The sequence below is a fragment of the Perognathus longimembris genome, chromosome 28 (assembly GCF_023159225.1).
Source record: "Perognathus longimembris pacificus isolate PPM17 chromosome 28, ASM2315922v1, whole genome shotgun sequence".
Classification (NCBI taxonomy): domain Eukaryota; kingdom Metazoa; phylum Chordata; class Mammalia; order Rodentia; family Heteromyidae; genus Perognathus; species Perognathus longimembris.
The window spans coordinates 25,683,846-25,697,051 of NC_063188.1; the positions used below are offsets into that span (position 1 = coordinate 25,683,846).

Below are 13,206 nucleotides of genomic sequence, written 5' to 3' on the forward strand. Positions count from 1 at the left end.
GACAACACTAAGGTAGGTGTTGACAGTGTTGCCTCAAAGGCCAGCTGATGTTTCAGCTGTGTGTGGGTGAGAAGTTGAAGGAGGGAGGATGCTGGAGTGGACTAATGACATGGGTGATGTTACTTAAGTCCTTTCCCGTTGGTGGACTGCAGTTTCCCCATATGTGTATGCAAATCAGGTATCCTCAAATGAACTAAAGGTACTCTGGAGGCATGCACTGTGGTGCTTTGTGGGAAACTAAATGCAGAGCCATGAGCCTTAGAAAATTGGAACACCATTCTCTGTCCCTCTAAAGGCTGAGGACTGCCATGTCAAGACCTACAGTGCTTAGCATTGCAGTGATCACAGTCTTCACCCTCCTGCTAATCTGGAACATCACAAGACCTTGGAGGGGCAGGTGGCCTATGCAAATTGGTTGTTTTCTTGTTTATGGGGTAATTGCCAATCCTAGAATTATCCGCCCCCCCTCCCCCCCCGCAACTGACACCCTATCTCTTTAGTCTCTTTGATGTAGCCACTTTTCTGCTCTTATTGAAGTAGTCTCTTTGATGTAGCCACCTTCCTGCATGTACTTTTGTCTGATAATAAATAAAAACCCTGTCCATGGGACCAGTGGTATGTGATGCTGGAGAGAGGCAGCAGATCCCCTGGTACCAAGGCCCGGCTGCAGCGGCACTCGCGACGATTTGTAACAGTGCTTCACTATGGTTCTAAGTACTTTCTCAGCCTGGTTCAGCACGACACAAAGCAAACACGTGAATAAGTATTGAAAGTTGATGGTATAGTTCAGCTGGCAGAGCACTTGTCCAGCCATGTATGAGGCCATAAGTTCCATTCCCAGCAGCACAACAAAAATACTGACTGATGGTGGCTCATCCTAGCTACTCAGCAGGCTGAGATCTGAGGATTGTGGTTTGAAGCCAGCCTGGGTAGGAAAGTCCCTGAAACTTTCTTTTTTCTTTTTTTGTCAGTTGTGGGGCTTGAACTCTGGGCCTAGGCACTGTCCCTGAGCTCTTCAGCTCAAGTCTAGCATTCTGCCACTTGAGCCACAGTGCCACTTCCAGGTTTCTGGTGGTTCACTGGAGATAAAGAGTTTCAAGGACTTTGGCGCAAGCCTTGAACACACACACATTCACAAAGCTCAGGGATAGTACCCAGGCTCTGAGCTCAAGCTCCAAGACAATCACAAAAGAAAACATATTGATTTACAAACTATAAGCATAGGTCTCTATCACATGGCAACTTTTCAGAGGCACCCTCCCATTCCACTGTTTACAATGGTAAACTCTCTTCCATACTTGGTGTGGTGTCCTATAGCAGGCACTTTACAGTTTCCCTGTCTCTCTGACTCTGTCAACAACACATTGGCTCCATAAGGCAGGAGCTTAGTCCATTTGGCTCACAGAAACATTTCTAGCCCCCTGAAACACTGTCTGGCAATAGAGCTAAGTCAATGTACATGCTGTTGGTGGAAGCAGTGGATGGTATGGAAATTTCTAATTATATCTTTGACATGATTTTCAAAGCACAGCACAGTGGTAACAATGCAATGAGCAAACTGTTGGCATATGTGTCAATGTGATAAAAGCTGTAAGATGGTGCACACCTGCAATCCTAGAATTCTGGTGGTGGAGGCAGGATGATTTGAAGCTACACAGCAAAACCTTAAGCTCTAAAAGTTGAATATTGATAGTGAAGATGATTATCTATGTATGTATGTATGTGTCTCTATCTATCTATCTATCTATCTATCTATCTATCTATCTATCTATCTATCTATCTATCTTCCTATCAGTGTATCATTATGAAATCTGCCAGACCGTGTTTGTTAAAGGGGAGAAGGGGAGGATGGGAATATAATGGATGGAGTGAACATGTTTGTAATGCACTATAGACATGTATGGATTTATCTCAATGAAACCATTTGTAGTATTCATGCATGGTGATTTAAGAATAAAATATAATTACTTAAAATGTGATCAGTCAATAAATATAACGTATACAACTCGGAACTACTACTATAACCCGAAATGCCCAGAAGCCTACGCGTGCCTGGCACTGTCTCAGGCACAACCCATGAGAAAATTATTAACCTTCAATTTTCCCAGCAACTCGGTCAAGTGGATCAATTCAAAACTGCAGCACCACAGTGTGGAGAATACAGAAACTTCTTGAATAATGTTTGCATTTCCTATAAATCTCAGATTATTCTAAAATATAAAGTTTATTAAAGGGGTGGGGGGAGGGCATCTGCCGGAATGCTGCAGAGGGGTTCTCGTGGACGTGGAGTACAAGCTGATGCTCACGTCCTGTTTCGGGGGGGGGACGGGGGGGAGGGACCTTCAGACGTTCGGTTCCACATCCACCGCTCAAAGCCACAGCTCCAAAGACACCATCGTCGCGACCCAGCTTGCTTGAGGTGGGCTCCTACTGGCTCTAGGTCTCTCATCCACTCCCCTGGAACCATCTGAGGCTCATAAGCCAAGTCACCCACAGATTTCAGTCCTGCTCCGGGCGCCTGCCGCCCCGGCTCTTCCCAGCTGCGCGAGGGAAGCGAGATCCGGCAATTCGCTGGCCCCGGGCTCGGCCAGCGCGCCTGGGAAAGCCCCGCCGCCGCTCCTCGGTCCCTCGCGTCGAGGGCAGCTGGAGCGCTAAGGCTGGCAGGCGGCGATGGCCGAACTCTACACGGGATGGCGAGGACAACTCCTAAGCACTCACCCTGGCGCCTCCCGATGGGCCGCTCCACCGCGGGGTCCACCTTCGTCGGCCTTTCGGTTGCGACCACCGCCCTCAATGCCCCTCGGCTGCCGCCTGCGAGACGGCACCTCACGCACTCACCTGAGAGCGCGGCGCCTGCGCAGAGCAGCAGTGCCCACAGTCCGCAGAGCCGTGCCGGACGCTCCATGCAGCCCCTCGCCTGGCCTCACGTCGCCTGGCCTCGCCGCAGAGGGCGGCCGGGCTCAGCCTGAGAAGTCTCCGCCTCCTCCGCTCCGTTCAGTTCCTAGCCTTTCCTCTCGCCTCCCACTCCCACTTCCCGGCTCCGCCGCCCTGGAGGCTTAGGAGGCGGCGCAGACGGGAAAGGGCGCCCCGCCCACGGCCGCAGGTAACCTGAGGCGCGCGGCGCAGGCGCAGTGGGCAGGGTGCCACGGATGCCCCAGACTCCCTGGGCGCCACACCTGGCATGGGCCTGCCGCCCTATACCCGCCTGGGCTGAGGCCCTTCTCATACTAAACCCAGTTTCCTTGACCAATCGCAGCCCAGCTCCACAGCCTCCCCGCTGCTGCCCTCCTTACATGCGGCCACCAGGCAAAGATGCTGGAGTCCCAGAGGGCGGTGGAGGGGCTCAAAGACTGTGCCCTGCTGGACATCTAGACAAAGAACCTTGGCCTGGAACTCTACAAACGTGGCTACCAGGCTTGGGCCTCTGAGCCCTTTGTTGTCTACACTCTGACTCGAGTGATTACTAGAAGCAGCCCTACCTCACTAGTAGGACTTGAAAGGCCACAGAGGGGACTTGGCTCCGTGCTTTGTGAAAAACACAAACCTTATATTTGAAAGCTGTTAATATATCACATTGAATCAGATTTCTTTTTGTGCAGATCCTGAAACTTGAACTCAGGTCCCAAGGGTGATAACTTAGTTTGTTAATGCAAAGCTGGCACGGGCTCTACCACTTTGAGCCACAGCTCCACTTCTGGCTTTTTTTGGTGGGTAATTGAAGATAACAGTCTCATGAACTTTCCTCCTGAGGCTGGCTTTGAACCGTGATCTTCAGCTCTCAGCCTCCTGAGTGGCTAGGATTATAGGTGTGAACCACCACTGGTGCCCACCTTGAGTCAGATTTTTAAAAGAGCATTCCAAATACTATGCTATGTCCCTACATTTTTAAAGCACACACCTATGACAGGATACACTAAGGACATCTCATATTAAGAACATGCTATCGGGTGCCTGTGAGGGTCAATGAGGATAGGGAGGGAGAAAAATGACAATCACGAATTTCCTTTCTTCTGCTTATGGAACAAATCTTCTGCAATCTAGCAACTTCAAATGGTTTGGTTGTATTAAAACTCTGATGGGCTGCTGGGAATATGGCCTAGTGATAGAGTGCTTGCCTTGTATCCATGAAACTCTGAGTTTGAATCCTCAGCAACACATAAATAGGAAAAGCCAGAAGTGGCGCTGTGGCTCAAGTGGTAGACTGCTAGCCTTGAGCAAAAAGAAGCCAGGGACAGTAATCAGGCCCTGAGTTCAAGCCCCAGGACTGGCAATAAAAAATAAAGATTTTTCAAGGTGTAGGCAAGGTTACAGTTCTGGGAATTCTATGGGAGAATCTGTTTCTCATACTTTTCAGCTTCTAGACACGGCTGACATTCTTTGGCTTGTTGCTGTATAGCCAGACCCCTGAGTGCTCCCCTTTCACTTGTCTTTTTTTGGCTTTGACCCTCCTGTCTTGATTTGCCCTTAGAAGGAAGACCCCTTGTGGTCTAGCTTGCTGGTGCATGCTTGTAACACCACCACCACCGTACCACCACCACCACCACCCCTGCGCCGGTGTGGAGAGGTCCACATACAAGGGAGGTTGAAACATGAGGGTTTGGAGTTTAAGGCTAGCTTTGGATATCTAGCAAGACTCTGCCTCAAAAAAAATCCAAAAGGAAAAATCCTGAATGATTTCAATTTTGTGATGACACTGAGCCTACCAAATGATCCACAATAATCTCTTTCATCTCAGAAGGTTTGATTTAGTCACATTTGCAAAGTCATTTTTTGCTGTGTCAGGTAGCACTTCCTGATACCTTAGTAGGTTGAGGATTAAGACATAATTGAAACAAGCACATATTCTGTCACTCTCTTGAAAAAAGCCATGTCAGTATAGATGATGACTAATAATGGAATCTACTATTCCAATTAAACTTAAGTATACACCCAAAATAAGTTGTTAAAATAAATAGAGCAAGAAGGCTTGTACCTTAGTGGTAGAATACTTGTGCAGAGCACATGTATGAACGTGAGTGCACACACACACACGCACACACACCACTAATAAAAAGCCATATATATCTAGTCTTGACCTCACCCAGAGGCCATGGGGTTGTTTAACGTAGCAAAACAAACAATATGCTCTTGGAATGAAAATCTTCAAGGTCAATAAATATTTATGAAGACCTTCCAGTAAATGTGGAACAGTCTTTAAATACAGACTCTGGCTGGGGAGGAAGGGGTGTCTTTCAGGAGTAGAGTATGTGCTTAGCATGCCAAGCCCTGGGTTCCATTCCCAGCATCCTCCAACAGAACAAAACAAAATAATACTATGCAAGGGGCAACGGAGGGTTCTTGAAGGAAAGAAAGACTACTTGCACTGAAGCTGGTGATATTAATTGCAGTTAAAGGTTCACTATAAATCCTTTCAGTAATATGTGTATATGTATGTGTGTATAGGTGTCTATACACGTATATATAAAATTAAATAAAATGCTTATGAGAACAACAACCAGCATAGTCTGTAGAATTAGATATATTCCTATTAGTTTTTGAACCCCTCTGTAAATAGGTCGCTGCCCTCATCCCCAAGGCCTCCCTGCCCCCCACCACGTCACCTCAGACATATACTTGTTGACATTTGCTATAAACATTATCCAATAAGTTAGTAATCACATGTCAAAAATGTTATGTCATCTGCCTTTTAAGGAGTCAAGGCCCGGCTGAGTACCAAGATGGGCATTGCCTGGCATAGCAGCAAGCAAGCGTTTACTAGAACATGGACTGTAATGACAGCACAGAATTAGAAAAACATATCAGGAGCCCTGCAAATTCAAACAGTGGGAGGAAGAAAATAAATGGGTGGGGCAGGGGGCCTGCTTTCCTTTCACCAAGCTAATTCTGGCCTACTGTCCTTGAGTAAGACTATATAGCCAGTTCCCTTTCTTTCTGACCCTAAACATCCAACATCAATCTTTTAAGGTGAAGTTTTAGGGGAACCAAGACAGTTAAGAATACTGTTTCTTTGACATAAAACCATTATTTGTAGTCTCAGTGTACTTTTATGCAAATATGCATCTTGAATTTGGCCACTGCCCCTGGTCAACAACATGAAGACAGATGGAAAGCTTTCCAGGAACTGCAGTAAACAAGCAGGTCACAGTTTGGCTTTGAGTAATCAAAAATCTAGAGGCAACAGTAAATTTAACCCTTAGAGCCCTGCTGATTTGAGCATGAGACTACCTGTGGCTTCTTGCAAACTTTGGCTAATGGCAGGAGATCTTGGCTGATCCATGAACCTATGCCATTCTTGTTAACTCTTCTAATCTTCATATTTCTCATTGAAGCTTTCCCCCTTTTCTGTAAATTGTGATGGCAATGTGCAAAGACAAGGTATTTGACAGGAAGAAAGCTGTTCCTCTTTCCAAAACTCAGATATCCCTCTAGCCAGTAAGAAATGCTCTCAAGAGTTCAAAGGACACAGACAGGTTATGATTGTCATGGCTTGGCAGTTCCAACGAGCAGATTCTGGGGCAATGGATGAAGAATATGCCCATGCAATGAATTATAATTCTTCATTTTATCCTTGGGGGAGGAATGAGTTTTAAGCAACAGAAATGGTAAAACTGCCCACGTCACCATTCAAACTCTGCTTTTTACAGGTTCAGATATCAGGGGGTGGGAGAAGCTTAAGAGAGTTAAGGGAAAATTAGCAAAAGTGCACGTTCTAAGCAGTAGAGAACAAGAAATCAGGAAATACTGAGGTAGGCCATTATGGATCAAGGATGGCAGGAATCACTGAGATAAGAAAACACAGGATTCTTCCTGTCTTTTCACAGGATTGCTGCAGAAGGTCAAACACACACAATCTGTGTTGTCTACTGCTATCATTCAAACACCAGTCAATTCTCCTGCAGCCAGTCACAGTCCCTACAGGGCTCTAGGGTTCTTACAACTGCTCAAGTGGTAGGACCTCACAAGTGCAAGACTCTGAGTTCAAACCCTAGTACTATCAAGAAGAAAAAAAGGAAGGACACAGATAGATACCAACATACTCTATGAGCTTACCTTTCAATGCTGTTTCTCTCAGGGGAAAAAAATCTCACAGATGATCTTCTACCTTCTATTAAACAAAATTCAAATTCATTCCCACTGCAATGAATGAAAAGAAAAACGGGATGGAAGTCCTCCTGACTCTAACAATGACTCCCAATAAGGGGTGACTTTTCCTCCCAGGGATACCTGGGGGATATTTCTGGTTGTCATGAGTGGGTTGCTCCTGGCATGTAGTGGGTGGAGGCCAGGGATGTTGCTAAGCATCCAAAATGCAGTCATCTCCTGCTCAAAATCTCTGTGCAACAGTTCCCAAGTTAAGAAATCCTGAGCTAAAATACTCTTTATTTACTTGTGTGTGCGTGCGTGCTTGCATGTGTGTACCAGTCCTAGGACTTGAACTCAAGGCCTGGGTGCTGTCCTTTAGATTTTATTTATTTATTTACTTTTTTTTCTGGTCCTGGGGCTTGGTCTCTGGGCTTGGTCACTGTCCCTGAGCTCCTTTTTGCTAAAGGTTAGCTCCCTACCACTTGAGTCACAGCAAAACTTTCAGCTTTTTCTGTGATTAATTGGAGATAAGAGTCTTATGGACTTTTCTGCTCAAGATGGCTTTGAATGATGATCCTCAGATCTCAGCATCTTGAGTAACCAGTATTACAGGTATGAGCCACTGGCACCCATCTCCTTAGCTTTATTTGCTCAAGGCTAGCACTCTATTATTGAGCCACAGCGCTCTCTCTCTCTCTCTCTCTCTCTTTCTGTGTGTGTGTGTGTGTGTGTGTGTGCACATGCGTGCATGTGCACGTGTGTATGAGAGTGAGAATCCTGGGGCTTGAATTCAGGGTCTGGGTGCTATCCCTAAGCTTCTTTTGGTCAAGGCTGGCACTCTTACATCTGAGCTACAGTGACTATTTCTAGCTTTCTGGTATTTTATTAGAGATCAGAGTCTCATGGACTTTCCTGCCTGAGCTGGCTTTGAACTGTAATCCTCAGATCTCAGCTTCCTGAGTAGCTAGGGTTAAAGGCATGAGCCACTGGTGCCAGCTTAACATCTGGCATTTTAGTGATTAATTAGAGCTAGGAACTCAGAACCGGGCCTGGCATATAGCTCTTGCTCAATAAATTCATTTTGCTGAATAAATAAATTGTACTTTGTTAGGTATTGTGAAGGATACCAACCAATGAATAAATGGAAATTATTTCTGCTTATGGGAAGCTCCTAAGAGAAAGATGCCAAAAATAAACAGACCAATGGCAAAAACATTCATCGTCAGGACAGGTTTAGTAGGTCAGACAAATGTGGCTGGCATTGCCTGTTTTCTGGTGTTGAAGATTGAACCCAGGATCTTCAAGTGCTCTAACGAGCTAAGTCCAAGCCCTGGATTTCCTTTTAAAAGTTTCTTGGAGTAGATTGTCATTGGATTAAGTCTTGAAGGATGAACAGGACCAGAATAAGAAAGAGTAGAGGGATAAGGACAGACAGAAGGCTTTTATTTTGGTGGTACTGGGTTTGAACTCAGAGCCTTGTGCTTACTAGGTAGGTGCTCTACCACGTGAACCACGTGGGTGGACCACCACACAGACATAGGCCACAAAGGAAGAGTTTTCAAGCAAGATGGTGACATAATAAAAGTGGTATTTAAGCCAGAAATTTTTTAAATGAATTACTATAACATTATTCATTTTTGTCTGGAGGCAAGAAGGCAAAGATAGAGGTGAGATGTAGGAAAGACAAAGGCCACCTGTAGTGTTAGACTCCAGAGATAAGAGCAGCCTTTATGTAAACAGCAAGCCAATCTAGTCAAAACTTAGGGGCTGTGTGATTGATTCTTTTTTTTTTTTTTTTTTTGCTAGTCCTGGGGCTTGAACTCAGGGCCTGAGCACTGTCCCTGGCTTCATTTTGCTCAAGGCTAGCACTCTGTCAACTTGAGCCACAGCGCCACTCCTGGCCTTTTCTGTATCTGTGGTGCTGAGGAATCGAACCCAGGGCTTCATGTATGGGAGGCAAGTATTCTACCACTAGGCTATATTCCCAGCCCATGTGACTGATTCTTGCTGGACAAAACTACTTAGGGAGCTGTTCTAGAAAAAAATACCAAGGGCCTTGAGCCCCCACTGTTTCTTGCTCTTGGAAGCATTTGATATTCTCTTCTATCCTTTACAGATTCTTGTTTGCCTCCCTCTCTTCAGACTGTATGTTTTCCCTCTCTGTAATCCAGCCAGCTCTGCTTCCAACACTCCATCCCCTTAAAGAGGAAGAACTTCTAGCTGGGCACCAGAGGCTCAATCCTGCAATCCTAGCTACTCAGGAGGTTGAGAGCTGAGGATCACAGTTCAAAGCCATCCTGGGAAGAAAGCCCCAGGAGAATCTTATCTGCAATTAATCACCAAAAAAAAAAAAATCCAGAAGCAGAGCTGTGGCTCAAGTGGTAGAACACTAGCCTTGAGCTGAGAAAGCTCAGGGACACCTAGGCCCTGAGTTCAAGCCCAGGACTACCCCCCACCCCCCAAAAGAGGGAGAACCTCTGTGGGTGAGTGTACAAAGCTCCTTCTTTGGTTGTGGGTTGGTGAGCTATGGTAACTGCCACTAGCCGAGTATATGAGCCAGGATCTCCTATAATTCCTTTCTGAGACTCTCAGCACCATGCATGGAGAACCTTCCTTAGGTCCTGCTCCTTTTGCTGGTGTGGGTAGCACTGGTCCAATTCTTGTTCACTGTCAAGAGTAACTTGTACCATTCCACATATTTGCATTAAAGTCCAGGTTTCTTGGTTTAAACATTCAAATATTCCATTTGCATGTTTGTTGTCTACACTTTCTTCCCCAGAAAGGTCTCTATTGTTTGCCTTGACAGGAGAAGGTAATACTATTTACATTTAACCAAAGAAAACATAAGCCTCAGTCCACAATGGTTCTCCTAGAAGGGGGAACTCTTTGCATACCAACAACTCTGTTGCAGGAATCAACACTCTTATTTGCATATCCTAATTGCATCTTCAGAGATCACTTTGCATACCTGGCTTTTAGATAGGTCCTAAAGCAAACAAGGAGTCCAGGGCTCCCTTAGAAAACACGAGCCTAGGGGCTGGGGATATAGCCTAGTGGCAAGAGTGCCTGCCTCGGATACACGAGGCCCTAGGTTCGATTCCCCAGCACCACATATACAGAAAACGGCCAGAAGCGGCGCTGTGGCTCAAGTGGCAGAGTGCTAGCCTTGAGCGGGAAGAAGCCAGGGACAGTGCTCAGGCCCTGAGTCCAAGGCCCAGGACTGGCCAAAAAAAAAAAAAAAAAGAAAACACGAGCCTTTCTTGAGCATCCAAATCCATCCTGCTGTAGTCCCCCAAATTACCCCATCTCTCCACATCTTTTCACTTGAGCCTAAGTGAAGAACTGGTGATTTAGTGCTATGTTGTGGCTGTGTGACCTCTGGACAAAAACACAGGGCTAATCATTTCACTCTTCTGCAACTCTACTTCCCAAGTCAATGTCAGACCCTTCAAATTTGATGAGCTTTGTTTAATAACACCGTGTGTTGTTTAGTTTTATAAATGTTCCCTGAATGTTGAAAGAAAGTATATATTCTCCAGCTATGGTGCCCCTTGTTCTATATCTGTCCATTAAATGAATTTCATGACTTCCACACAATTGTAGTTCTTTTTCTTTTCTTTCCTTTTTGTTTTCCTTGTGCTTCTACTGGGGCTTCAATGCTTGAACTCAGGGCCTGGGCACTGTCCCTGGCTTCTTTTTGCTCAACACTAGCACTCTACCACTTGAGCCATAGTGCCACTTCTGGCTTTTTCTGTTTATGTGGTGCTGAAGAATCGAACCCAGGGCTTCATGTATGCGAGGCAAGTACTCTGCCACTAAGCCATATTCCCAGCCCTCCAAGTCTACATTTTCTATTTCTTTAACATGGATGCTCCTGCAAGTGCATATGCCCCTATTTGTATTCCTCTTGCCACAGTCCCCAGCACTCCTTGTCCTCTAGTTTCTTGGCTCCTTGTTAGCACATGCTAAGAACTGAACTTCTCAGCCAAGGCCTAGCACTTTGGTTCTCTCTGCAGACTAGGGGGTCCAGAGTTGTTTCCTCCTTGGGAAATGAGATGGGTGCTAGAAGTCCTGCTTCAACTCAGCTCATGAAGGCTACAACTGGAAAGTAACTGAGCCACCCTCCTTGACCAGACCTTCACCCTCTCTCCCTTTTGATTTCTTCTTTTTGACTCTCTGGTCAGTGTGGACTCTAGCTTTCTCCCTCCAGAGGTGACCACTGCCTCTTCTTCCCTCTGTTCTGTACTTCCCTGTTCTCCCATCCTCCTCTTCACGGCTTATACCCCAAACCTCTTCTTGCTCCTTTTCATACTTTTTGTCTTTTTTTCTTGCTTTTCCTGCTCCTGCCATCACTCCCAGCTCTGCTCTCCCTTCCCTACTCCTACCATCTAAAGCAGTCTCCTTCCTTCCTTCCTCCTCTGTGTTCAAGTCCTCTTGCTTACAATGCCTGTTCCTTTTGCATTTGATGTACAAGCCCATTCTTTTTTGTTGTTGTTGTTGGTCATGGGGATGAACTCTGGGCCTATGCGCTGTCTCTGAGCTCTTCAGCTCAAGGCTAGCGCCCTACCACTTGAGCCACAGCACCACTTCCTGTTTTCTGGTGGTTAATTGGAGATAAGTGTCTCATGGACTTTCCTGCCTGGTCTGGCTTTGAACCACAATCCTCAGATCTCAGCCTCCTGAGTAGCTAGGATTACAGGTGTGAGCCACTGGTGCCCGGCTCTCTACCTCTTTTGTACTGACACTATCTGCAGCGTTCTTGCCTCTTTCTCCTTCACTGAGGATTCCCATTTCCTTCTCTTCATGAACAATTGGATTGTTCTCTGCTCTTTAGCTTCTTAAGTCCACTTGTTCCTACAACCTCTTCCTCCTCACACCCTACAGTTATTCTCTCCTCTAAGACTTGTTCTTGATGTCTTTTCTTCTTCTTGCTCTTCCTGAAGCTCTGGTCAGATTATTCCAGGTACTCTTCACCTGAATGTTCAGTGGCTATAGTTTCTTCTTCATCTCTTTGCTTTTTGCTTTCTTTTGGGGATGGGGGTGGGTTTGTTGTGTCTGTGGTTGAAAGCCCCCAGTGTCCTGGCCTTTGAACTCGAGCAAAGGAGGCCTGCTCCTGGGCTTCTTGTTGAACAAGCTGGGCCTTCGTTGTAATCCCCAGACAGGCAGCCTTGTGTGCTGCATGTTCCTCCCAGGCTTGGAACCACATTTCATCTGTCACAATCTTTGGAGGTTTGGGTCTCTGGTTTGCTTCCTCGCTGCTGCTCTCCAAGTCTTTGTGTGGTTTCTCTCCACCTGCAATCAGGGTGACTGTCCAGCTTCTAATCCCTTCACAAACTTCTTTTTTTTCCTTGCCAGTTCTGGGGCTTGGACTCAGGGTCTGAGCACTGTCCCTGGCTTCTTTTGCTCAAGGCTAGCACTCTACCTCTTGAGCCACAGCACCACTTCTGGTTTTTTCGGTTTATATGGTGCTGAGGATTCGAACCCAGGGCTTCATGCATGCAAGATAAGCACTCTACCACCAGGCCACATTCCCAGCCCCTTCACAAACGTCTGATACAATAAATTAGGTTTGGAACCATTTTGATTGGCACTTTATCTGTACTCCATCCCCATGAGTGTCTTGCTTTAGGGTCATTTTGAGGGCCCAGAGTGATGTCATTCTCCTTCTGGCTCAGGCCTTTGCCTTGAGTCCATCCATGCCTTAGCAGCTGCTCCTCAGCAAACTTCATCCCATGACTCTTGACCATCAGAGGGACATTGATGATGGACAAAGCTCTGTCCTCAGGCTCTCACCAGGAAAGGCGAGATGGCATTATCCCTCACTGAATGCTCCTTCAGGAAGACTCGTGTGCCACACCTGACCTGTGTGCCGCCATCTTCCTACATTTACTTTAAATATATTTCTATCATCTGACTTTTGTACTGTTTGTCTCATTTTTCTTTTTTTTAATCCTGTCCTCCTGACTTCTTTTAAATATTGTGGGTCCTTTTTGGTCTTAAAAATATACAAAAGTAGCATTTATCTGTTGTCATTTAGATATTATAATTCTTACCACAACCTTCATTGCAAAGATTAAAGGAGATGTGAGCTGAAGAAACTCATATAAACGTTTATCCAGAGCC

At 45.9% G+C, this 13,206-nt stretch overlaps 1 protein-coding gene and 1 pseudogene across 2 annotated transcripts in view; both read right to left on the reverse strand.

Moving 5' to 3' along the window:
• The window catches only part of Il13ra1 (interleukin 13 receptor subunit alpha 1), a 64,241-nt gene extending 61,208 nt beyond the window's left edge, over positions 1-3,033 (reverse strand). For both annotated transcript variants that reach the window (XM_048336219.1, XM_048336218.1), the window contains exon 1: positions 2,839-3,033. In XM_048336219.1, the coding sequence (XP_048192176.1) occupies positions 2,839-2,905 (67 nt within the window). In that variant the 5' untranslated portion in view covers positions 2,906-3,033. The remainder of the gene's footprint in view (positions 1-2,838) is intronic.
• A 6,638-nt stretch (positions 3,034-9,671) lies between these two features.
• LOC125342984 lies at positions 9,672-12,959 on the reverse strand (annotated as a pseudogene).
• Between the last annotated feature and the right edge of the window lie 247 nt (positions 12,960-13,206).